The sequence below is a fragment of the Drosophila simulans genome, chromosome 3L (genome assembly GCF_016746395.2).
Source record: "Drosophila simulans strain w501 chromosome 3L, Prin_Dsim_3.1, whole genome shotgun sequence".
Taxonomy (NCBI): Eukaryota; Metazoa; Arthropoda; class Insecta; order Diptera; family Drosophilidae; genus Drosophila; species Drosophila simulans.
In genome coordinates, this window is record NC_052522.2 from 1,217,633 (window position 1) to 1,239,929 (window position 22,297).

Genomic DNA, 22,297 nt, shown 5'->3' on the forward strand with positions numbered 1-22,297 from the left:
GAGTACTTAAGAGGCAAGGTAATACGTTTTCTTGCCTGCTAATCGCTGGTCAGATTAGTCGGATCTTATCGCTTTGCGCTTTAAATATTTGGAGTGTTGACCAGTTGGAAGTGCATTTGGTTAGTCTGCAACTGATAGCGCTGCCAAAATGAGTGGAAGTTCTCCTCATTCCATAAGGCCTCTGCCGCCGGGTCTGCAAAAAGTGGCCATCGAGGAGCTGAACGAGGTGCCAAGTCGAGTGGAATCGGACATCGCTGCTGTGAAGGAATGGCTACAGAAGCAGCCCCATCTCTGCGCCTGTCTCGAGGATCAGTTCCTGCTCAGTTTTCTAAGGGGATCGAAATTTAGTCTGGAGAAGGCCAAGCAGAAGATTGATCGATTCTATAGCCTGCAAGCGGTCATCCCGGAGGTTTTCAACGATCAGCGATTGGTTGACAATGAGCAGGTGTTGGAGATTATTCGACAGGGGTATGTAATTCCACTCTGCTGTCTCTAAACTCAAAATATTTCTATGGCTATCTCTGCAGAGTGATCTTGCGCATTCCCTTCGATAAGGAGGATACTGGACCAGCCGTGACTATTATTCGAGCTGGCTCCTACGACATCAATAAATTCAAGTTCCAGGACATCATACGTGTGGGCTCCATGTTCGGTGAGATCATGATGCTGGAGGATGACAATGCCTCCGTCAGTGGCTACTTGGAGATCATGGACATGAGTGGAGTGACGGGTGCAAATCTGTTCGCCCTCCAACCCCAACTTCTCAGCAAGTTCTCGGCCTATGCGGACGAGGCCATGCCAACGCGCCAGAAGGGAATCCATTTCATCAATGTGCCCAAGGCATTCGAGACGGGGTTTAAATCCCTGCTTGGATGGTTTCCGGGAAAAATCAAGGAGAGGGTAGGACACTGCAGTTCTGGGAATAAGAATATCTTCACATCTTTCTTTCTTTAAGGTTTCTGTTAGCTCCGATCCGGAAGCCATTTTCGAGCGAGTTCCCAAGCACTATCTTCCTGAGGAGTACGGAGGTTCAAAGGGCACCATGAAGGATATCACCGCCCAGATGGAGGCAAAGCTCTCCAGCTATCGCAGCTACTTTGAGGACTGCCAGCATTTCGGAGCCAATGACAAGTTGCGCGAGGAAGCTACAGTGCTGAACCCAGACGAGAGTCACTTTGGCCTGGATGGCTCTTTCCGCCAGTTGGTCATCGACTGAATCGGTTAAAATAACTGTACACTTACTTACCTGGGCCATAAACCTAAAATAAATGTTTTCGATAAGCTCTGCTACTCACTCTTCTTGGCGACTACTTCAATGTGTGGCTATCAGCTCACAGTCGATACCTTATCGATTTCAGCCTGAATTGCAAAACTAACTGGGTGTAAAATCAACATTCGTTCATCGACCGCCAAGAAGAGACCAACAAGATGCCGGCCATCCGACCACTGAGTCCCGAGCTCCAGAAGACTGCGGTTGAGAAGCTGAACGAGGTGCCCAATAAGTTGGATGACGACATCGCCGCTCTGAGGGATTGGATTAAGCAGCAACCGCACTTGAAAGCCCGCACAGATGACCAGTTCCTGGTGAACTTCCTGCGCGGCTGCAAGTTCAGTTTGGAAAGGACCAAGTCCAAGATCGACAGGTTCTACACACTACGCACCAAGTACCCAGAGTTTTATTTGGGTCATAATGTCGATGTGGACAAAGCACTGGAGATATTCAGATTGGGGTGAGCTGGGTAGATGCAAGAATCCCAAAAATGTATTGTCTAACCCACTGGTTTAATCTTTCCCCAGCACCATAGTTATTCTGCCACGTCCTCTAAACGATAATGGCCCGCGATTGGCTCTGCTTCGCTTGGCCTGCTACGATCCCAGCAAATACACCTTCCAGGAGGTGAATCGAGCTGCTGGTCTCATGCAGCAGATTATGCTCGACGAGGACGATGTGGCCATTGTGAATGGGTTGATATCCATTCTGGACATGTCCAATGTCACCACCGGGCACTTCCTGCAGATGACACCGTCATTCGCCAAGAAGATGACAGTTTTTCAGGAGGAGGCCCTGCCCCTGCGGCCGCAGGGAATCCATTTCATTAATACGCCCAACGGATTTGACACCATCTTCAATATGATTAAGCCCATGATGTCTAAGAAGCAGCAAGGACGCGTAAGTAACCCCAACTGCCCCAAGAAAAGGTAATTGAAGATATCTTATACCGCCAGCTCTACGTTCATGGAACCAAATGGGAGGCACTCTACAACCAGATTCCCAAACAGTATTTGCCAGTTGAATACGGAGGGGAGAACGGATCGATTCCGGATCTACTGCAGCAGTGGGAGCAACGTATTCTGGCCTACCGGAATTACTGGGAGGAGGAGAAGAACTACGGAACCGATGAAAGCCTCCGAGTGGGTCAGCCCGTCGACTTCGAGAGTCTATTTGGTCTGCAGGGTTCCTTCCGGCAATTGAATGTGGACTGAAGAGTCCACCCCCCCTGCTAAATTGCTAAATATAGACTTAGCTGCAGCTCTTATCTTAGGTAACAAAGGTAAAGGTTGTACACGAGTCGATTTGTGATAAGCATAGCGATAAGAGCATAACAACAAGCCAAAAGCTTAGCACAGCCTGTAATAAAGATAGTTAATTGCATATTCCATTACACGCTAACGAGTTTTCGATTCTAATTTTAAAATTGTAGATTAAGTGCACGCATGGCTTATCAGATAGCAGATTAATTGATTCCTTCAAACAGAGAGGCACCATAATCAAAACACAAAGTGGGACGACTGAGAGAGCCAAACAATGCAAAACAAACGACGACCAGAGAAAAGCCGAAAATAAAAGTTTTTCCAAAACTATATATCTACGGAAGACAAGAGAACTTCGCGTTAGACCAAAAATAAACCCAATTTCCCGAGCGATCCGTGTAGAGTCCATCTGTAGCTGCGATCCGCAGTAAGAATTTGTGGCTCGTACGGATCGGTGCTTCTTTTCTCTGTACGGATCCCATCGGAATTAGAATCGGAAACGGATTGTTGGACGGAAGACGGGAGAGTGCGGGCAAAATATACAGCATGGAACTTAAAGTGGAAAACTGAAAAGTTTTCCTCAGTGCGAATCAGAAGGCGATCAGCGATCGGTAATCATCATTAACAGCAGTCCAATGCCCAATCCCGATGGGCCCATAATTCACCAGCGCTAATTGCCCACATGAAATCGAAGTTCATAATTGCTCGGACATGTTATGTAGTCCGCGTCTATAAGCAAGAGGAACCAGCAGAGTTCTCGACAGGCGTGGCACGAGATTTGACGATGAGATGAATGCCCCGCCGGTCGGCGGCACCCAAAATAGTCTCATGGAGTCGAGTCTTTCGGCGGCTTCCGCACCTGATCCCCTTGGCTCTTCGGCCTTGCCCCAGCAACCCAAATAAATAAATATTTGGACAAATAAACATGTGTGCCGTGGAGCTTTGTCTGGTTTACCTTTTGGCTTCTCGGTAATTGCTCCTTTGGAGATTACCATCGATTTCCAAATCGAAAGCGATAGAAGGCGTGTTTATTTGAAGGCATAATTTTAAACATAATGGCATTCACCATTAGGATTACTATATTACTTAGGAGCAGCAGTCTCAAAAGCTTTTGCCTCTCAACAACAATTCACAATTTCTAAGGGTATTTGCCAGGCCGACCACCAAACATTTCCGTCCCATCCTTTATTTAGTTTATTTTGCCTTTCATAATTCACAGCCAGCCGAGCGGCAAATTAGCCAAAGGAGGGAGGAGGCCAGAGGAGGGTGACCATGTCGGGTAGGCGGGCCCAATCTCTGCCGGCGCACATGTTGGAGCCAGCGAAGCCGCAACGCGGACGCTGTGTGGCTGCCATCTGCTTCTCGTGGAAGGTGCTCACCTGCATTGTGTCCCATGTGCTGCTCGTGCTCCTCGTGGTTTCCTATTGCGTGGGCGGTGCCTACCTCTTCCAACACCTCGAACGACCCCACGAACTGGAGGTAAGTGGGTGATTTTGCTGGGAAGCCCCGAATGCTAAAAATCCCAAATCCCCATGCAGGTGAAGCGGGACATACAGAATCTTCGCATTAATCTCACGGAGAATATCTGGCTTCTGTCCGACGACGCAGTGGTCCTAAGGGAAAGCGATTGGATGGCCAATGTCAGCAAGCACCTGGCCAACTTTGAAAAGCAAATCCTCACGGCCATCAAGGCCGACGGCTGGGATGGCGACGAGGATCTGCGCAAGTCACAGTGGACCTTCGCCGGATCCCTCTTCTACTCCATTATTGTGATAACGACCATAGGTGAGTATGTTTTGTACTCTTAAGGATTGAGTTCTTCAAAGTCATATGTCAGTAAACAAGGGAATTTATTTGCTTAGACTAAACGTAAACTATGCCTACACTAAGGTGACTACTTAAAACTCAGCCTAAGGGAAAAAGGAATGTTGAGTGGGAAAGTAACAGCTTCAGTTCCATATCTTTAACATGACATCTTCCACTTCCAAAACTCGAAGCTCTAGACCTTCTTACTGAGCTTATCATTCACTTTACCTGGGGACGCTGCCACACTCTTAGCACTCTTACCCTCGGCCACAGCTGGCGATTTCTCGTCGTAGCCGAAGCCTCCTAGAGGTGGAAAGCTTCCGCCGTATCCCAGTCCACCGTTGCCTACTCCCAGTTGCCCTAAGCCCAGTCCTCCTGCCAGACCATATCCCTCGGTGTACTGAGGTCCTCCGAACTGTTGGTTTGCTGGGTACTGACCCAATCCTGGGAACTGGGTACCTGCGCCTGCGAACTGGTTTCCACCGAAATCGCCACCCGGATAGGAGCCGTAAGGGTATTGCCCATTGCCAGGAAATTGGTTGAGGCCAAGTCCATTACTAGGGAAGTTGTTAAAGCCACCACCCACGCTGGCCCCGGGGAATCCAGCTCCGGGGAGTCCCTGTCCTACTCCTGCGTATCCGCCTGGATATCCACCAATGCCGTTTTGAGCTCCAGAGAATCCGCCATAGCCTGGCTGATAGGGAGTGGGGTACAGTGGCGGTCTTCCTATGATTCCGGTGGGTCCGCCAGGTCCGACTAGCACTCCGGGGTTTCCGTTATAGCCTCCAAGTCCTCCGAACTGACCGGCATTGGTCTGACCACCGTATGGATTAAACTGACGGGTGCCTACATTGGGTGTGTCCGATGACCTGGTGGGCTCCACATCGGCATAGTCCTCTATCTCATCATTCTCCGGTTCGCCGGGAAAAGGTCGTCGAGTCGTGGGCTCCCGCCTCAGCTTTTCGTCGTACGAATTCCTAATGGGGGAACTGCGGTTGATGTCCCGAAAAGAGCGCTCCATGCGGTTGTAGGACCTCCAGACCCGCTGATCTCGATCTCCATCCGAAGACTTAGCCGCCACTGAGCCAAGAAGGCATAGGGCGATGATGAGGCAATAGCTTGGCATGATTGGCACGCTTTGTTCGATCACACACTGACCCGTTTTTTGCGCTTGATCGCGGCAAGCTCCCGCAACAGAATAGTTCAGAAATGCGACCGGCACACACTACTTATATAACCGCACCCGAGAACCGAAAAACAAATACAAGCGCCAGAGACATCAGCGGCGATGACGACGCACAAACCCAGTCAAGCGACGAGGGCAGCCGCAGGTGGGGATTCGGACTCGGCGACTGCCCGACCAATGAATCAACGATCGTGCCAGACAGAAATCTTCAGAGATCGGGGGCCCACGTATTGGCCCACGTTGATTCACATGAAGCGCGACCAGACCGCGATCCGCCCAGGAACCAATGAGGCAAGCGGATGAGTCGGACAATTGGTTTTGTCCACTCAGCGATCACGTTGAAATCGCATAAATCACGGTAATTGACCACCGATCGACCCAAAAGCTTATTCCTGGGAATTACCATGAGTTGGGAAACACATGCTCCCTTTGCAGGGCGGGAGTCACAAGTCAAAGATTCAGCTCGGACACAGTTAGGTGAGCAGCCAGCACGTGGGTGACCTCTAAAAATGGGTTCATTCGGGTGGTGATGGCTTTCAAAGGGAGCGAGGGTGTGTGGAGCGTGTCAAATGAAACCAAAAGTGGATTGCTGCCATCCAATTGTTTGTGGTCAAAACAACAGCAAGGTCAAACGCCACTGACCGATCGTGATTATCTTTTCTGACGTTTCAGATTTTTAGATTTTAACGATGGGAATTTCTCATTATTAGTATACCCTAACACAGTGGGTGTTGGTGATTAGTGACTAGTCATAAGGGGAAGTGGTGCACGGAAGGATTTCAATGGAAGGTCTTAAGCAAGCCACAAGAACCTTATAATCTCTCCTACTTTGAAAGTAGACTGAAACCTTTCCCCACTTTTACCCTCTAAGAGCATTCAACTTTTCGGCTTTCGAAAGGGAGTATTTTGTATAAAGCAGTTTATTAGCTCTGGCTCTTGATGATGGGAGCTTAGTTTTGCGCTTTTCGTCTGCACTTTTCCCCGATATGGATTTACGGCTAGCACACAAATGGGTTTAGTGACCGAACGCCCATCAGATAGAACTCCGCGAGGAGGGGCAGAATGCTATCTACGAATTTGCACACTTCCGTAAAGGCCAAAAGCGGCAGACTTGAAATGCCATGTTTGCTATTTCCAAGCGATAATGGGCTTGGCATGAACAAAAAGAAGTACAGATGGATTGGGGATTGGGCCTTAGCGGGTCTTAGACTCATTAGCATTTCAAGAACTTTGCGGTCACGAGGTTGAAGGTGAAGCTCAAAACCAAACTTACCTTTCTGCGAAAGAGTAATTTTGGGTTCCTTGTCATTCTCTGGACAGGCTATGGCCACATATCGCCGCGCACGGATTGGGGCAAGGTGACAACGATTTTCTACGCCATTGTCGGCATTCCGCTGATGCTCATCTGCCTGTCCAACATTGGCGATGTCATGGCCACATCATTCCGGTGAGTTGACATCGATGAGCTGAGAACTAAATGCGTATGTGTTCATACATAAATTCCCATATAGGTTTCTGTACTGGAGAATATGCTGCTATGTGTGCACCCGCACGGCGAAACGTCCGAGGAATGCCCGATCCCGGCAGAGATCGATGCGCTCTCAGCGCCACGCCCGTTCCCAGCCGCCGCCCTCGTTCCGGCGCTCCATGAAAATGACCCAACGGTCTGGGAATGACTCGGGCCTTGGTCCTTCCATGGGTCATGCCTATTCAGATCCCGACCTGCGCACCATGGGCCGGGGCTACGATGACCGGGAGTTCGGACATCGGAGCAGTGGAGGCGGACGCAATCGTCGTCAGCAGCAGCCGCAGCATTCGCATCACGATCCTCGCCAGCGGCACACCATTTACGGAGATGGGTACGAGACTCAGACCCTAAACAGATCTAACCGATACAGTAGCCGGCAGAGACAGCGGGATCGGATGAGGGACAGGCACACAGTAGAAAGGGAGCGCTACTCCCGATCCCACTTGGATGCTGGATCCATTGAGGACTTCAGTGACATGCAACCTCCTGCCAAAAGAGCTGCCAGTGTGCGATCGGTTCGATCGCCACACAATCAGGAATCTTCGAAAGCTTCCAGAGAACTGCATCGTCTTCACTCGGCTCCGGGGAGAAGCAGGGCCAAGTCCGTGGATCCCAGGCACGTTTCATCACATTACGAAGACGTCGACGAGGACGTGGTGAGGAAAACACCCATTATACCAAATAGGTATGCTCTAGATGACTTTGGGGGCAACAGAAGACAAGCAGCGCCAAGGAGTCAATCCATGCCCAGATCTGCTCACCAAAGACAGCGCCAGAAGGACAGAGAACGGGAGCGATCTCCACAGCCGCCACCGCAGAGCTCCTATCGCCAACAGCATGATAGACGAGCAGGAAGTCTGGGCAGGCAATCCTCTCGCTATGGCAACCATCTCGAACTTCCCGACTATGATGCTCCACCGCCAGGACGGGACCATCGACGGGATAGGCGTGGCCACTCCCAAGGTCGCTACGAGGACTACGTGGAAGAGAGCTTCGATGAGGGATCCCTTTACGGAGACAATAACTACGAGGATTATCCGTCCGAGCGCCACCACTCAAGGAGTCGAGAACCAAAAAGAAATCGCCGAAGAGAGCGGACTGAGCGTTTGCCCCCTTCCCCGAGAATCATGTCACCAATGGGATTTCCGGTCCAGCGGCAAATCCGTCGGCGTCCCAGCTACGACTACGACGACGATGACTCCATGTACGGGGATGAGTATGGGGACTATGGAGATCTGCTGCCCAAGGATCGACCTGTCCCCATTTGGTTATGCGTCTTCTTGGTAGTGAGCTACATCCTTGGCGGAGCTGTTCTTTTTGCGTACTGGGAGAACTGGTCCTTCTTGGACTCCGCCTACTTTTGCTTCATCACACTGACCACAATTGGTGTGTGTTTATCCCTATTCCATGCGCACTCTTTTCATCTGCTTTTGCATTACAGGATTTGGTGACTTTGTCCCCGCGAAAGGAGTCAAGGACGAGTCGGAGCAGTCCATCGCCTATTGCTCGCTGTACCTTCTATTCGGCATTGCCTTGTTGGCCATGAGTTTCAACTTGGTCCAGGAGGAGTTCATTGCCAATGTAAAGGAGGTAGCCCGCCGTTTGGGCATTCTTAAGGATGATGACGACGAGCAGGATGAGGATTAGTAATAGGTAGATAGTTTAATAGTTATTGACATCTGTTATTTCCTTAACATTTTGGAAAGCAAGATCTAATTATAAGAAACGCACTTGGAAAAATGGCTATTTTACATGTTTAAATGTTTTATGAACAAAACTTAAACAAATTAAGATTAAATCAATTATAAAGCGATTCTTTGAAGGCATGACATCATCAAAAAAAAAAAAAGAATTTACTTCTTCGCTAAGAAAAGTATAGAAGTTTAAGATAACCTTCTGATATATCTTAAACCAGCACTTGAACTAAAGGTTTCCTTAACTTTACATAGCGAGTTTATTTAAATAATAAATGTACGAAATTCCAAAGATTGATATACAGATAAAATTAATATCCAGAAGAGCCAAACAAACACAGCGATCCGAAATCCACTAACAAACACGGGTTACTGGGTAGGGTAGAGTACTATTGTCATCGAATGCAATCAGGCTACGTTTTCTTTGTTGTGCTAAAAGTATTGAGAATAAATGTAATGATAACTTATCCCCACCCTTCATTTGTTAAGTCAATAGCGAACTTGCACTTGACTTACCCTGGCAAAGGCAGGAGAACCTCGAGGTGACGATTTCCTGGGTGTCAGGGAACGTGACAACGAGCTGCTGCGTTTTCCACCAGTAACTACGGGTGGCTTCAGGGCGTTCGAATTGGAGTTGCGGGTGGTGCCGCACCCACGCTTCACAGTGACACCATCCACGGGCTCAATGGGCGTGGAGTTCATTATGGTTTCAGTTTCGGACAGCTCCTGGACGGAATGCATGGATTCGTCATGCTCACCCTCGCTGCCCTACGGATTGGAAACATAGAAGTTGGTGCTTTTCAACATACAAGGTTGAAGGATTTTAATTTACCTCATCTATAGTGGCCGTGGTGTCCAGATCTGACCAGTCCTGCTCTTGGCGATAGCGCCTCACAATTTCCTGATGCGGCGAAGTGGCCACCAGGGTGCGTGGATAGACGAAATCCCTTTTGGAGGGCGTGGTCCCGGTTGGGGCGTACGTTTTCAACTCCGACTGTTGGAAGCGTACAAGCTCTTGCTCGCAAATCCGCAGCTGCTGCTGTTGCAGTTCAAAGTGCTCCGAGAACTGGCGGTTCGACTCTTGGACAAGATCGGTGGCTACGGTGGCATGGCCTATGAATCGCTGTCTGTCCTCGGTGATTAGCTGCTGCCTTGCATCCACCATCTGCTGCAAGTTAACTTCGGTTTTCTCATTCACCGCCTCGAGCTGCTGCTTGCTCTCTTGGCAAATAAATTCCACCTGATGGTGGTGCCCTCGGACGGAACCAACATTCTCATTTGTTTCCTTCTCGTATTTCTGGTTGAGATTCTTCATGTGCACCTGGAGCATCGAACAGTTGGCAACGCCTTGGTCCAGACAAAGCATTCCCGCCTCCATTTGGCTGGTGAGCTCCGCTTGTGCGGATTGAGAAGCCTCGATGCCCAACTTTTGGTAGTCTTGGATACCAGACTTAATATCATCGATGCGATGATTTCTCGTCAGTCGACTCTCCTCCATCTTATTAAGGTGTATGGACATGCTTACGCTATTTTTGGCCCGCAAGTTTTTAATCTGTTCCATCTGCATCATCATGGACTCAAGAAGAGCATCCTCCTGCTGGGCCAGGGCTCGTTCATTCGCCAACTCCTCTTGAAGATTCTGCAGTTCCTCCGCATCTGGCAAACTCATTGCCCCGAGCTGCTCCAACTTCTTGTGCATTTGCTTTGCATGTTCTTCCACAGACTGTAAGCTGCTGTCAATTATGTGGGCGAACTTTTCCTGCATAGAGTCCAGCATGGCTTTGTGCCGCTGGTTGTTTTCCTCGATCTCCTGCAGGTTAGTCTGAATTTCTTTGCTCATCAAAAGCTGTTGCTGCTGCATCTGCTGCATCAGCTTGGCGACAAATGCCTGAGAGTGCTGATCACTGATCTTCGTGACTTCCGCTATTAACTTATTATGGAGGTTGGTCTGATCCTGTAGCGATTGGGCACACACTTCCTTAAGCATTTCGATGCTTTTGCTGGAATTTGTAGCAAGGCGTTGGCTCACATTGCTCGAGTTTTCTGGAGATTTATAATATTTTACTTATGTACAATAATATACAAATTAATTTCTGTATGCTTACCCATTTCCTGGCTTAGCTGCTCCTTGAGGGCTGCCTGCTGATCCTGGTACAAGTTCAGGCTGCCACCGATCATTTCCAAATTGTCTTGCATACGATCTTTGAACTGATCGCAAGATCGGCGAATCTTCTCATCCAACTCACGCCTTCTTTCGATGGTTCCGTGCAGCTGATGAGTATCATCAGTGGCCAGATCAGCAGCGGCTAGGATTTCCTGAGCCTGTATGGTCAAAACCTGCTCCGTTTTCATATGCGAGGCCACCAACTCCTTTTTTTCCTTGTAGCGTCGCTTGGTCTTGGTGAGCACTTTTTTGGTCAGGAGCAAAGTACCCTTCGTGTTCAGTAGATTCTCCTCGGTCTTCTTCAGCTCCTGCGTTTTCTCCACAAGACTCATGCTTACCTCGCTGAAGATCTTCTCCTTGTTCTGGAGTTCGTCCTTCAAGGCCTTGAGCAGCAGCATCTTCTCGTTAAGCTCGCGGTTCTGGGATTCTAACTTTAAAGTTATCTCACCGTAGGTTTCCTCGGCCAAATAGATGCCATTCTTGTCCCTGGCCGCCATAAGATCTCTTTTAAGCTTGTCGATTTCTTCGGTGTATTCCTTGAGCACCGTCTTCTTAGTCAGCTTCTGATTGACTTCGGGCTTGTTTTGAATGTTCTTGGCGCGATGAGCGTACTCTAAAGTGCTTAGGGTCTCCTCGATGTCCTTATGGCCCGGCGATATGGTGGCTATGATGGAGGTCTTGGTCCTGCCTCCCAGAGATTCTTGGAGCAGTCTAGTCAGCTTTGATTCACGATATGGAACGTGAGGAGCGCGATCGACCAAAGCGGTAATTACTCTACCGAGAGTCAAGAGGCTCTGATTGATGTTTACTGTTTCCCGCACCCGTATTCCCTTTTCATTCCCAGCCTTGGAAACATTTTCACTGCCCGCCAGATCCACCAGATTCAGTTTACCGATTTTCAGCATGTCCTCTCCTTCGATGCCATTCTCCCTGATGTGCACAACTATAGAAAATACAGTATGCGATCGCGAGGACTGGGCATTCATCAGCGTAGTGGCTGTTTTGCGACGCTCCTTTCCCTTCTCCAGCAGCTTGTACACATCATCCTTGCTGTGCACTGGAATCTCCTCCAGGCCCTGGATAATCACCGATCCCTTCTTGGTGCTGTCATCGAAAATGCGTATCTTGGTGGTGTCATCGGTGGACAGAAGATCGCACAGCTCCTCGTTGTACAGCTCCAAGTAGGAAATGCGCATCGTGTACTCCACCTCCATCATGCGAAGCTCATCGAAAAGGTGACTCAGAGCTCGCGGTATGATGCCAATGTCGGAGTCCTAAGCGGGAATACAAATTGGAAAAGGTTAGATTAGCGATTCTTAGAAAAGGAAAACTGGTTTCGATGGCCTTGAGCCATATGGCTAAGAATGGCAAATGGTTTTGTTTGTTCTGTGCACTTACGTCTTCCCAGGACGATTTCAGTTCGGCAGTCTCGTTGCCCACCATGGTGTGGGTCTTCCCTGTGCCCGTCTGGCCATAAGCAAACACCGTGCAGTTGTAGCCATTGAGGACCTCCTCGATCAGCGGAGCCACCACGACGGAGTAGACGTCGCACTGCTTGGACTCGGGGCCAAAGCTGCGGTCAAAGGTGAACTTCTTGGTGAGCTTGGAGTCCAGCGTGTGGCGGGTGACCACTTCCCGCGGTCCGACCACATCCACGACTTCGGCTGAGCGGATGCAACGTTCCCGCGAATTGAGTGGTCTACAAAAGATATAGGGATATAGAACTTCCTATGGGATTTGGTTACATATCCAAACTCACCTGACGCGCACATACACCTGGATGTTTTGGTTGGACTTCTTTTGCGGCTGGCGCGACGTATTCCCACCAGATATGTCCATTTTGATCAATTAAAACAATTAATTGTGGTTTTAGCGCGTACAGTCCAAAAAATGACGCCTGGCGTTTGCACTAGTATGCGTGCGTGTGTGTGTTTGATTCCTGGAAATCCTTGTTCTTTACCTTCCACCGAGCCGAATGCCGATAACTGTAACTACTTTTTACAGAGGGCTGGCGTCGAAAACCAATTTTCGCACTATTTCCAATGAGAACAGCGAGAAGCAGCGTCTTCAGTTGTCCGTTCAATTTTAAAATAATGCGCAAATAGTGTGACCGCAGCACGGAGCGCTGAATATACCAACATCGAAAAATACTAGAAGCTAATACCAAGTATTGGAAAACTACAGAATGTTCAAATTATTTGAATTAAATATTTTGTATCTTTTATTTGTTCTACATTAAACCATTAAATATGTATAGTAAACTCTTATTATCGAATAATCCTGACTATGCTATGTGGTGAAGAATGCCCTGCCTCACGAGAGACTCCACCTGAGCACGGGGCAGATAGTGCTGGCTGTTCTTCTTCAGGTGGATCACCTCGCCGTCGTCCAGCTCGAACTTCCCATAGTCCTCCATGCAGCGCACCTCGATGTAGAGGGACTTGGGCGGGCGCAGATTGTTGGTTAGATCAATGGGCAGGCCCTGGTTGTAGCCCGCACTGCACATGTAGGCAGCCAGTGACTTGGAGTAGTTGTTGAAGAAGGTGACCTCCGGTTCGCAGAGTGCCTGCTTGATGTCCCCGGGAATAATGGGTCCAAACTCCCACCTGAGGGCCTTGATCCTCCTGCACCGCTCGTATAGGTAGGCCAGCAGGCACCTCTTGTTCCTCTGGAGAGCTGCGTGCCTGAAGTTGAGCAGGGGCCACAGACTGCGATCCCCGGAAGCATTGTAGCTGGATGCCTGGGCCACGTTCTCCTCGAATATCGCCTTGATCTCCTCCAGCACCTGGCGTACGCCATCGTCGTCGAAGGCGGGAATTGTCTGCGACGATCTCTCCAGTTCCTTCAGCAGGTCAAAGGCTTTCTCGCCGAACATTTTCGTTTGTCGGCTCATTGTTGATCTTTTCTGTTTTTGTTTGGTTTGGGAATATAGTGATGGATCGCGCCAAAATGTTCGTCGACTTGTGGTATCGATACTTGGTATTACTTTTGGTATATTTCCAAGAATAACAACAATCTTAACCTCAGTAGCCGGGGTTCCTTTAAAATAGATTTGAAACGGTGATTTATCAAAATTTAGCTTTCGAGGCCCAAATTATGCCGTCTTAGAAGAAAATGCCATCCTGGTTAGATTGGTGCAACTGCGCGAGTGGAGTACCACATGCAAGTAAGTGGGTGGGAACATTCTAAAGTATCGAACATTTCAGCTAATAGCTATTCGGCTATTTAGCCAACTGGTCCATCCCTATCACACACGTAGTGGCAAAGACTTGGCCCAAAAATCAGATGAACGGCAATTTGTGTGTTAAATCAATAAAGAACGAGTAACCTGCTGATTGTGTGGCTGATTTTGGTGCTGTGCGTGTGTGACAGCGGCGATAGCGACAGTGAATCCCCGATTAGAGGAAGTGAGCAGAGAAAGAGGAAGCAGCACTGGCTATAGCTATTAACCCTTATCCCATTTTTAACCCTTAGCCTTCGAAGTGGGCCAGCCACCGCCCCCGGAAATCATGGACAGCAGGGAGGAGAACGCCGTGTACGATGACATGAACCTGTACATCACACCGGAGAGCTTCATCATCGAGCCGAATGGAGGAGCTGAGGTGCTGGTAGTCGGGCGCCACGACAAAGTCACCAGGGTTCAGCCAGCGAGCGGAGGTCATGTGGCCAACCTTCGGCCCACCAGGAGGATTTGTGGGGTGCTGGGCACCATTCACCTACTGAGCTGCGACTACCTTCTGGTGGCCACCCACCGCCTCTTCGTGGGCGTGCTCAATGGCGCGGTTGTGTGGAGATTAGCCGGCTATGACATCATACCCTACATTCCGAATACCTTCCAGCGCAAGGAGAACGAAACCTACTTGCGACTGCTACGCCAGACACTGGACACCAAGTTCTTTTACTTCTCCTACCGCTACGACCTCACCAATTCGCTGCAGCGACAGCGGGAGGTGGCACAATCGCGGCCTGAAGTGTCCGGGTTGCTCCAACGCGCTGAGCAGCGATTCGTTTGGAATGGCTTTGTGTTGCGGCAGTTCAACTGCGATAAGATGCAGAAGTTCCAGCTGCCACTCGTTCTGGGCTTCGTGTCTATCAACCAGGTGCAGATCAACGGGCAGACATTCTTCTGGAGCATCATCACTAGGCGCTCCGTGCAGCGGGCGGGCACACGGCTCTTCTGCCGAGGCAGCGACGAGCAGGGCCATGTTGCGAACTTCGTAGAGACCGAGCAAATAGTGGAGTTTAACGGGCAGCTGACTGGATTCGTGCAGACACGAGGCAGCATGCCCTTCCACTGGCACCAGCTGCCCAATTTGCGCTATAAGCCTCGACCTGTTCTGGTGCCGGGCAAGGATCATCTGGCCGCCTGCTCGCTCCACTTCAAGGAACAAATCAGGCTGTATGGCAACAATGTGGCTGTGAATCTAGTGGATCACAAAGGTGCCGAGGGTGAACTCGAGGCGACTTATGCCCGCCTGGTTCGAGAAATTGGAAATCCACAAGTGCGGTACGAGTCTTTCGACTTCCACAGCGAGTGCCGTAAGATGCGCTGGGACCGGCTGAACATACTCATCGATCGCCTGGCCCACGAGCAGGATCAGTTCGGAGTCTATCATGTCTTCGACGACGGCAAATTGGTGTCCACGCAGACTGGTGTCTTCCGAACGAATTGTATCGACTGTCTGGATAGGACGAACGTGGTGCAGAGCATGCTGGCTCGCAGGTCCCTTACTGCAGTGCTCCAAAAGCTGGGAGTGCTTCATGTGGGCCAGAAAGTGGAGCATGCCTCCGACATTTTCGAGAGCATTTTCAAGGGCGTGTGGGCGGACAACGCGGATCTGGTGTCGCTACAATATTCCGGAACGTGTGCGCTCAAGACCGACTTCACCAGGACGGGCAAGAGGACCAAGTCTGGTGCCATGCAGGACGGCAAGAACTCGCTGATGCGCTACTATCTGAACAACTTCGCCGATGGCCAGCGGCAAGACAGCATCGATCTTTTCCTTGGCAAGTATCTGGTCAACGACAACGAGGGCGGTGTCGTGCCATCGCCGCTGGAGTCGAAGCATGGCTGGCGATTCTTCACCTTCCCCTCGGTGCTGCTTGTGGCTGTGGCTATGTTCATGATCACGATGACCTATCCGGCCGAGTTCAACACGGAGAACCTGCTGTTCATGCTTTTCTGGGGCGCAATGATCGCCGTCAGTGCCACGGGCATCCTGCACTACGGCATCGAGTTCGTGCAGTGGCCGCGGCTTTTTCCGCCCATCTCCTTTCGAGACCCATGACGTTAGTGTCGTCTAGCAGTCACTGGGAACTACCTCTGCAGCTAAACTGTCCCATTGCTCCAAGAAAGAACAATTGTAAACCAATTTCTGTAATCGATTCGACTTCCTCTCAATTTATGTTTTGTTTTATTCTGTTTTTGTTTAGTTGTAAAGCCCCCCAGTCCATTCCTTTCTGCAACTTGTTAGTTATTATAAGCACAGAACACTTAGGCGAGCTTCAGGCGGCTGGAAAGGGGTATGATTGGGGTTTCGATCGGGAAGAACTGGAGTTGTGAAGGCGCCGCTTATTAACTGCGATTAACTGCAATGTAGATCAATCACTTTTGTAGAACCATTTAATGACATTAAATAAAGTATTTTACGCATTGCTAGAAAACCTCAGACCGTCGTCTTTCTATCTACTTGTGGAGGTCAACTGCAATTAATGATATGGGTATATGGCGTTTATGACAACCATGGCCAGTAAAGGTTAAGAGTACAGGTTACCCAGAGGGTGTTAATCCTATAAAGAATGGCACGGTTGATATTTACTAGGAATGCAGAGCTTTTAGCTTTTTTTTATATATTTTGAATCGTAGGCAGGCCTTTTACATTCAGTCGCATAGATCCATTTCGAACATCAGTCTTTCCTTTTCGGCACGTCGTCAAAATCTGAATTCAAAATTCAACACATTTATTTTTCGCCAAAATTAGGTTTTAGGCACTGAACATTTCTAAAAACGTTTTCAACACATAAAAAATTGTTTGGTGTAGTAATTGTGTCAAATTTCTAGTTCTTAAGCTTTTACAAAAGAATGGACAAGTCGGAGAAACGCTCTAATCTCGCTGATAACTTCCTGTATATGTTGGAGTTAGTGGTGGACGATCTGCTGATCACTCGTCCCAACCTCTGCGCTCCGGAGGAGTATCCCACTTGCACGGAGATCACGTTCCGTTCGGTTTTCCTGAACATCCGCGATCGGGAGAACGGAAGCTGTGTCAACCCCTGTTCGCCCAAGTGCGGCAAGTGCACCCTCTTCACGTTGGATTCGCCCATCACGGACGAGGACGTGATGCACATTCACGTTTACAAGAAGCGCACGGAGAGCTGCAAGTTCCTGCTCGGGCTGACCGAGCTCCCGATGAAGCCGATCTTCGACAGGGTGAAGAAGGAGTTCGATTCGCGGAACATAAACTGGGAGAATAACGTGGAGAACCATTTGTCGCGAATGCCCAAGCTGAGGGGTCCCTGCAAGAAGGCCAGTGACTGTGTGTGCTACGAGAGGAACAGGGAGCGGCGGGAGCAGTGGTGTCCCACCTCGGAGCTGACCAAGCGGATGCTGCCGCTCTTCAACCTCTGCAAGATGCAGACCGGCAATATAGTGCTGATCCTGAGACTGGTGTGCAATGGGTCCTCTGTGGTATCCTCCTTCCCCGTACAGAGTCCCAGGTGCAAGGATCCCTGCAACTGCTGCTGTTCTTGCCCGCCCATTTGGCCCGCTCCCTGTTCGTCGCCATTCGATCCCTGCGATCCTTGCAAGACCGTGCCCACCAAAAAGGCATGAGCAGGAAATGCAGCTACGAGCCTTTATCTTCCGTACTCATTTAGTTGCCATAAGCATTTTTATTGTTTGACAAGGGATGCGCCTATCAACTGATAACATTCGCATATTTTAACAATGAATAAAGTATTTGAATATTTTTTATACCAATGCTGGTGTTTCAGTGACTTGGGGAGGCTATTGTCCATTATAGTTATATAGTTCAGAATATATTAAAATTTATATAAATGTTGGAAATAAGACGCTACTAAGGTGTTTTAGTCGTATTCAAATCTGCATACAGGCTCATCTGCCCAAAAACCAATCTTAATATCAAAAACACTCCACAAGTAATCTTATCAAGTTTTCAAAATTCGTCCGATTTGAGTAGCCCTCGAAAATCCAATCGGTTCAGCAGTTCGAACACCACAGTCTCCCCGTCTGGACAGCCATTCAAAATCACAATCTAAATTCAAATTTACTCACAAAATTTTCGGAAGTGCGTGTGTTCGGGTTTATAAATTTATATTTTCGCCAAAACAAAAGCCTGGCCTAAATTATTTTCGGAATCAGTAGCAGTAGTGCCCAAGTTAGTTTCTTCCTTTGAAAATGGACAAGTCTGATAAAAATGAGAAAACTGAGAAATCCGATAAGTCCGAGAAGCCAGAGAAACCTCCCAAGATTGCAGGAAACTTCCTTTACATGTTCGAGTTCGTGGTGGACGACCTGCTGATCACGCGCCAGAATCTCTGCGCTCCGGAGGAGTATCCCACCTGCACGGAGATCACGTTCCGTTCGTCGGTTTACGTGAATCTCTGCGATCGGGAGGTGGGCACGTGTGTTAACCCCTGTTCGCCCAAGTGCGGCAAGTGCGCCCTCTTCACGCTGGACTCCCCCATTACGGACAAGGATGTGCTGCGGGTGCATGTCTATAAGAAGCGCACGGAGAGCTGCAAGTTCCTGATAGGACTGTCGGAGCTAAAGGTGAAGCCCATCTTCGACAGGGTAAAGGAGTCCTTTGACATCGAGAATCCCGACTGGGAAGACGCCATGCTGGGGCACATCGCACAGCTGCCGAAGATGAAGGGTCCCACCAGCAAGGGCCTCCTGGACAACTGTGCCTGCTACGAGAAGCTGAACGAACGCCACGAGCAGTGGTGTCCCACTTCGGAGTTGTCCAAGCGACTGCTGCCCCTCTTCAATCTCTGCAAGATGCAGACTGGAAACATAGTGCTTATCCTTCGATTGGTTTGCAATGGCCCGACCATTGTGTCCACGTTCCCCTTCAGCAAGGTTTGCTCCCGCAACCCCAAATGCCCGGAGCCCTGTTGCGGTCCTTGTGGCCCTTGTGGCCCCTGTGGCCCATGCGGCCCCTGCCCTCCACCTCCCTGCGGCTCGTGCCCACCTCCTCCTAGCTGTGGCCCACCATGTCCCCCACCCTGCGACCCCTGCGATCCGTGCGATCCCTGCAGTCCCTGCTGTGGCGGCGGAACTGCAACCGGCGGACCCATGGATAAGAAGGGCTGCAAGGGCTCGTGTGCCCAGCCTCCTTGTCGTCGCTGCACAATGGTGGACCCTTGTGCCAAGCGAGTTGAGCCTCCGGCAAAGTGCCTCAGGTATTACTCCTGCAATCTGGACAAGCTCTGCCCCTGTGACTACTGCGAGGACGAGTTCGATAGGGGTGAGTACAATCTATCATCCCATTTCCGAAATCTGCATATATCCTTGCTTCCTTATAATGATGTAATGTAACAATTCGATCTACTTCTCCCCAGAATGCCCCACTGTTCCCACAAAGCGTTGCAATCTCTCGCCCATCGAACAAAAGCTGCAGAAATGCGGTCCCTGCGGCGGAATTCCACCGTACCCACGCTTTATCCAGGAGAAGATGCAGGCCGAGCTGCTGAACAAACCGGAAAAGGATCCCAAGAAGGACAAGGATGGCAAAAAGGGTGACAAGGATGGAAAGGACGCAAAGGATGGAAAGGGTGGCAAGGACGACAAGGGCAAAAAGAAGCGTCAGGCTGGAGGAGCAGTTTGCCGCGTAGGAGACGAGAATAGTCCGTCCGCCGTCTACGAGGACTGCGATCCTGTCTGCTCAGGAGTCCTCCAGGCGACCAGGAAAATGCGGTACAAGGAGCCCACTGGCAGGTGCAACGGACGGGAGGAGGAGTACGAAATGGCCTGTGATGAAGGTGAGCTCATATATGTATTTAGCATTACCTAGAAAAAGATTTCAGCTGGGATTTCGAGAGTAGGCTTCGAAATGAACAACAACACACACGACTCGTAACTCCAGGAAACATTTAGTAACATCAAGTAGTCGGGGTGTAGAAGATCACTCGTTTAGCATTTGTTTTACACATTCGAACACGGGAAATGTTGTCTGCCGCACAAAATACAGAAAAATAAAATCTTTCGTTTTTGTCACGCGAGTTTTGGATGGAAAATAAAACAGAGGATCAGTACGTCCGACCTATTTTCCTATAAAGCTAAAACATTGTCGAAGCGATCCACTAACCCAAATTCGGTTTCCTTTTCAGCGCGAAAACGAGCTGTGCGGAAATTGCGCCACTTACTGGTGAAGTACAATATCCAAATTGAGAATTGAGGCTTTCGGAATTGAGATTTCAGCACCGCTGCCTCAAGCAGACAACGCCTAGTGAATAATTGTATTGACTTACACACTCAACCACTCAACCGCACAACATGGCCAAGAAGAAGGGAAGAAAGGGCAAGAAGGGCAAGAAGCCAAAGGTCGACTGCAAGTTCAAGATCACCAACGAGATGCTCAAGCCCATGAACGAGAGTAAGTACGCGGATCCCTGCTCCGAAGCTCGGGCCTAAGGATTCATCCTTTCCAATTGGTATCCTCAGATGTGGACGACTGTGACGGCTGCTGCCAGTGCGCCTGCGATTGCGACTGCAGTCCGGAGTTGGCTCCCTGCTTCATCCAGCCGACCAAGCCGGATCCGGGTCCGGAGGCGTACGACGAGTTCGAGGCCTGCCTCAATGGCAGCGGTCTGACCATACGCGTCCTCAAGAACACCCACAAGGTGGAGAGCGTGATGGATGGCGCCGAGACTGCGCCCAACCTGGGCGCAGGCGATGATCCCTGCTATCGCGATGACCCCAATGACTGCGAGCCCGCGAAGGAGTCCTGCCTGCACGATATGCTCCAGCGCAGCTCCTTCGCCCGCAACCACATCAAGCGCCGGACCGGCGGCCGCATCGTCAACCACCCGAACATCCCCAAGGTGCGAGCCAACATCAAGTACTCTGGGAACGATGCCTGCGAGACCGACAACTACTACGTGCCCTTCTCGAAGATCAAGGAAGCCTGCGACTTCCAGGAGGCCAAGGTCGACTGCTACCGCCAGCGTCTCTGCGGAGGATCCGATCCCATCGTGCCCGCGCACTGTCCCGTCCAGAACCAGCGATCCTGTTCCATGCAGGTCGAGCGGAAGGACATCATGGACACCATGAAGGGCGTCAATTTGGACACAAGGCGCAAGGGTATCGAGGTGAGTTCATCCTATATTCGTTGGCGTGTTTGATAAATGGCGTGGAGCATTAAGTGGCCTGAGGAAATCCATATTTCAAGAATGTTCGATCTTAAATCATTAACCACAATCGCCGATCGCCTCCGCATTCCATTTTTTAAGTTCGCCAGTTACGTGTGCGGATGCGGAATGTGGATCGATTGGTAGTCCGTGACTTGGCCCCGCTAAACGTTGTTGCAGGTGGTGCAACTTTGCCACTTCTGCCACTTCGGGAAGGCGATTGCCTCAATTGTGGGGCAGTTGCGTAACATCTGCCAGCTCCAAGTGTGGAGCACTCTTTTCAGCTTGCGGTGGCAATCTGCAACAGCTCCATGCTTTTTTATTTATGGTAATGCGGAGATGCAACGCGTTGCATTGAACCTATTTTGGTTGGCTGTTGCATAGTATCTAAAATATATTTTCCTCTTCTCTTCGGTTAGGTCTGCTACAAGACCTGCGAGGAGACCGACAGCGACGTGTTTCTGGTAAAACTGGGAAGCAAGGCCAAGTCGCAGCACAAGAAGAACACCATCGAGATCGAGCTGCGGACGCCCAAGCAGCCCGTAACCCTTCCGATCAGCAAGGTGACCACGGAGACCTATGTTTCCGAGGAGATGCTCAGCGGTGGCAAAAAGGGGAAGAAGGGCAAGAAGGGCAAGGGCAAGAAGGGCAAGGGCAAGAAGAAGAAGTAGACCAAGAGATCCCTAGGCACATACCATTCCCATCGACCGGACTTGACGCTCACCCTTTCGGAACACATCCATTGGCATTTGGAAGCGACACACTGAAAATTCACAGCAGCAATTATTGAAATTTGGTTCTGGTACTAACCCATTCATATAAACCCGTCCAGTAAGATGCACGAACACTCACTTTTTCGACTAGTTACGTAAATGTACGCTTTTGATTGAATTAAAATTTAAAAAAATTATAATATTTGTAGACATTGATTGATACCCTAACCCGCAGTAATCTGCTTACAAGTGTATATGCCCATCTTCATTAAGGGCATTTAACTGCCCAGTCAAGGCCGCGGA

General features: G+C 49.8%; 10 protein-coding genes across 11 annotated transcripts; 7 read left to right on the forward strand and 3 right to left on the reverse strand.

The window, feature by feature from the left end:
• The first annotated feature begins 48 nt into the window (after positions 1–48).
• Positions 49–1,308, forward strand: LOC27209274 (alpha-tocopherol transfer protein). Its single transcript, XM_016184729.3, has 3 exons — positions 49–468; positions 528–900; positions 956–1,308. Exons 1-3 carry the CDS (start codon positions 149–151, stop codon positions 1,214–1,216), a joined length of 954 nt encoding a protein of 317 aa, XP_016029778.1. The 5' UTR covers positions 49–148; the 3' UTR covers positions 1,217–1,308.
• A 62-nt stretch (positions 1,309–1,370) lies between these two features.
• LOC6736298 (alpha-tocopherol transfer protein) lies at positions 1,371–2,663 on the forward strand. Its single transcript, XM_016170592.3, has 3 exons — positions 1,371–1,730; positions 1,798–2,170; positions 2,227–2,663. Exons 1-3 carry the CDS (start codon positions 1,429–1,431, stop codon positions 2,482–2,484), a joined length of 933 nt encoding a protein of 310 aa, XP_016029779.1. The 5' UTR covers positions 1,371–1,428; the 3' UTR covers positions 2,485–2,663.
• Positions 2,664–2,948: 285 nt separating this feature from the next.
• LOC6736299 lies at positions 2,949–9,213 on the forward strand. Its single transcript, XM_016170593.3, has 6 exons — positions 2,949–3,143; positions 3,752–4,011; positions 4,071–4,317; positions 6,845–6,971; positions 7,036–8,438; positions 8,494–9,213. The coding sequence occupies exons 2-6, from the start codon at positions 3,805–3,807 to the stop codon at positions 8,697–8,699; spliced, it is 2,190 nt and encodes a 729-aa protein (XP_016029780.1). The 5' UTR covers positions 2,949–3,143; positions 3,752–3,804; the 3' UTR covers positions 8,700–9,213.
• LOC6736300 (keratin, type I cytoskeletal 10) lies at positions 4,362–5,723 on the reverse strand. The gene has a single exon (XM_002083148.4). It carries the CDS (start codon positions 5,462–5,464, stop codon positions 4,532–4,534), a length of 933 nt encoding a protein of 310 aa, XP_002083184.1. The 5' UTR covers positions 5,465–5,723; the 3' UTR covers positions 4,362–4,531.
• LOC6736301 (kinesin-like protein Klp61F) lies at positions 8,988–13,036 on the reverse strand. The gene is made up of 6 exons (XM_016170510.3): positions 12,670–13,036; positions 12,309–12,609; positions 10,852–12,184; positions 9,579–10,789; positions 9,263–9,514; positions 8,988–9,178 (listed from the first exon to the last, which is right to left on the reverse strand). Exons 1-6 carry the CDS (start codon positions 12,747–12,749, stop codon positions 9,155–9,157), a joined length of 3,201 nt encoding a protein of 1,066 aa, XP_016029781.1. The 5' UTR covers positions 12,750–13,036; the 3' UTR covers positions 8,988–9,154.
• Positions 13,037–13,107: 71 nt separating this feature from the next.
• On the reverse strand, positions 13,108–13,956 carry LOC6736302 (DNA replication complex GINS protein PSF1). The gene has a single exon (XM_002083150.4). It carries the CDS (start codon positions 13,801–13,803, stop codon positions 13,195–13,197), a length of 609 nt encoding a protein of 202 aa, XP_002083186.2. The 5' UTR covers positions 13,804–13,956; the 3' UTR covers positions 13,108–13,194.
• LOC6736303 (phosphatidylinositol-3-phosphatase SAC1) lies at positions 13,935–16,579 on the forward strand. 2 transcript variants are annotated; one of them, XR_005543869.2, is made up of 3 exons: positions 13,935–14,076; positions 14,385–16,273; positions 16,344–16,579. XR_005543869.2 is itself a non-coding variant. In XM_039292999.2 (2 exons), exons 1-2 carry the CDS (start codon positions 14,025–14,027, stop codon positions 16,196–16,198), a joined length of 1,866 nt encoding a protein of 621 aa, XP_039148933.1. In that variant the 5' UTR covers positions 13,935–14,024; the 3' UTR covers positions 16,199–16,579. The 2 variants fall into 2 exon arrangements, 1 of the variants encoding a protein (XP_039148933.1); XM_039292999.2 differs by having other exon boundaries at positions 14,385–16,579.
• Positions 16,580–16,774: 195 nt separating this feature from the next.
• LOC6736304 lies at positions 16,775–17,889 on the forward strand. The gene has a single exon (XM_002083152.2). The coding sequence runs from the start codon at positions 16,993–16,995 to the stop codon at positions 17,740–17,742; it is 750 nt and encodes a 249-aa protein (XP_002083188.2). The 5' UTR covers positions 16,775–16,992; the 3' UTR covers positions 17,743–17,889.
• A 223-nt stretch (positions 17,890–18,112) lies between these two features.
• LOC6736305 lies at positions 18,113–20,495 on the forward strand. The gene is made up of 3 exons (XM_016170596.2): positions 18,113–19,399; positions 19,494–19,913; positions 20,262–20,495. Exons 1-3 carry the CDS (start codon positions 18,328–18,330, stop codon positions 20,327–20,329), a joined length of 1,560 nt encoding a protein of 519 aa, XP_016029784.1. The 5' UTR covers positions 18,113–18,327; the 3' UTR covers positions 20,330–20,495.
• On the forward strand, positions 20,385–22,194 carry LOC6736306. The gene is made up of 3 exons (XM_016170597.3): positions 20,385–20,527; positions 20,596–21,242; positions 21,701–22,194. Exons 1-3 carry the CDS (start codon positions 20,428–20,430, stop codon positions 21,950–21,952), a joined length of 999 nt encoding a protein of 332 aa, XP_016029785.1. The 5' UTR covers positions 20,385–20,427; the 3' UTR covers positions 21,953–22,194.
• Positions 22,195–22,297: the final 103 nt, after the last annotated feature.

Excerpts from the sequence above, each read along its gene's own strand:
- LOC27209274 (XM_016184729.3), top strand. The coding sequence starts at position 149 with ATGAGTGGAAGTTCTCCTCATTCCATAAGGCCTCTGCCGCCGGGTCTG. Across the intron at positions 469-527 it reads TTGGAGATTATTCGACAGGG|AGTGATCTTGCGCATTCCCT; the intron begins GTATGTAATTCC and ends CTATCTCTGCAG. Across the intron at positions 901-955 it reads CGGGAAAAATCAAGGAGAGG|GTTTCTGTTAGCTCCGATCC; the intron begins GTAGGACACTGC and ends TCTTTCTTTAAG.
- LOC6736298 (XM_016170592.3), top strand. The coding sequence starts at position 1,429 with ATGCCGGCCATCCGACCACTGAGTCCCGAGCTCCAGAAGACTGCGGTT. Across the intron at positions 1,731-1,797 it reads CTGGAGATATTCAGATTGGG|CACCATAGTTATTCTGCCAC; the intron begins GTGAGCTGGGTA and ends ATCTTTCCCCAG. Across the intron at positions 2,171-2,226 it reads CTAAGAAGCAGCAAGGACGC|CTCTACGTTCATGGAACCAA; the intron begins GTAAGTAACCCC and ends TTATACCGCCAG.
- LOC6736299 (XM_016170593.3), top strand. The coding sequence starts at position 3,805 with ATGTCGGGTAGGCGGGCCCAATCTCTGCCGGCGCACATGTTGGAGCCA. Across the intron at positions 4,318-6,844 it reads TATTGTGATAACGACCATAG|GCTATGGCCACATATCGCCG; the intron begins GTGAGTATGTTT and ends TTCTCTGGACAG. Across the intron at positions 6,972-7,035 it reads GTCATGGCCACATCATTCCG|GTTTCTGTACTGGAGAATAT; the intron begins GTGAGTTGACAT and ends ATTCCCATATAG.
- LOC6736300 (XM_002083148.4), bottom strand. The coding sequence starts at position 5,464 with ATGCCAAGCTATTGCCTCATCATCGCCCTATGCCTTCTTGGCTCAGTG.
- LOC6736301 (XM_016170510.3), bottom strand. The coding sequence starts at position 12,749 with ATGGACATATCTGGTGGGAATACGTCGCGCCAGCCGCAAAAGAAGTCC. Across the intron at positions 10,790-10,851 it reads GCAGCTAAGCCAGGAAATGG|AAAACTCGAGCAATGTGAGC; the intron begins GTAAGCATACAG and ends ATAAATCTCCAG. Across the intron at positions 9,515-9,578 it reads CCACGGCCACTATAGATGAG|GGCAGCGAGGGTGAGCATGA; the intron begins GTAAATTAAAAT and ends TCCAATCCGTAG.
- LOC6736302 (XM_002083150.4), bottom strand. The coding sequence starts at position 13,803 with ATGAGCCGACAAACGAAAATGTTCGGCGAGAAAGCCTTTGACCTGCTG.
- LOC6736303 (XM_039292999.2), top strand. The coding sequence starts at position 14,025 with ATGCCATCCTGGTTAGATTGGTGCAACTGCGCGAGTGGAGTACCACAT. Across the intron at positions 14,077-14,384 it reads GAGTGGAGTACCACATGCAA|CCTTCGAAGTGGGCCAGCCA; the intron begins GTAAGTGGGTGG and ends TTTAACCCTTAG.
- LOC6736304 (XM_002083152.2), top strand. The coding sequence starts at position 16,993 with ATGGACAAGTCGGAGAAACGCTCTAATCTCGCTGATAACTTCCTGTAT.
- LOC6736305 (XM_016170596.2), top strand. The coding sequence starts at position 18,328 with ATGGACAAGTCTGATAAAAATGAGAAAACTGAGAAATCCGATAAGTCC. Across the intron at positions 19,400-19,493 it reads CGAGGACGAGTTCGATAGGG|AATGCCCCACTGTTCCCACA; the intron begins GTGAGTACAATC and ends ACTTCTCCCCAG. Across the intron at positions 19,914-20,261 it reads CGAAATGGCCTGTGATGAAG|CGCGAAAACGAGCTGTGCGG; the intron begins GTGAGCTCATAT and ends TTTCCTTTTCAG.
- LOC6736306 (XM_016170597.3), top strand. The coding sequence starts at position 20,428 with ATGGCCAAGAAGAAGGGAAGAAAGGGCAAGAAGGGCAAGAAGCCAAAG. Across the intron at positions 20,528-20,595 it reads GCTCAAGCCCATGAACGAGA|ATGTGGACGACTGTGACGGC; the intron begins GTAAGTACGCGG and ends TGGTATCCTCAG. Across the intron at positions 21,243-21,700 it reads CAAGGCGCAAGGGTATCGAG|GTCTGCTACAAGACCTGCGA; the intron begins GTGAGTTCATCC and ends CTCTTCGGTTAG.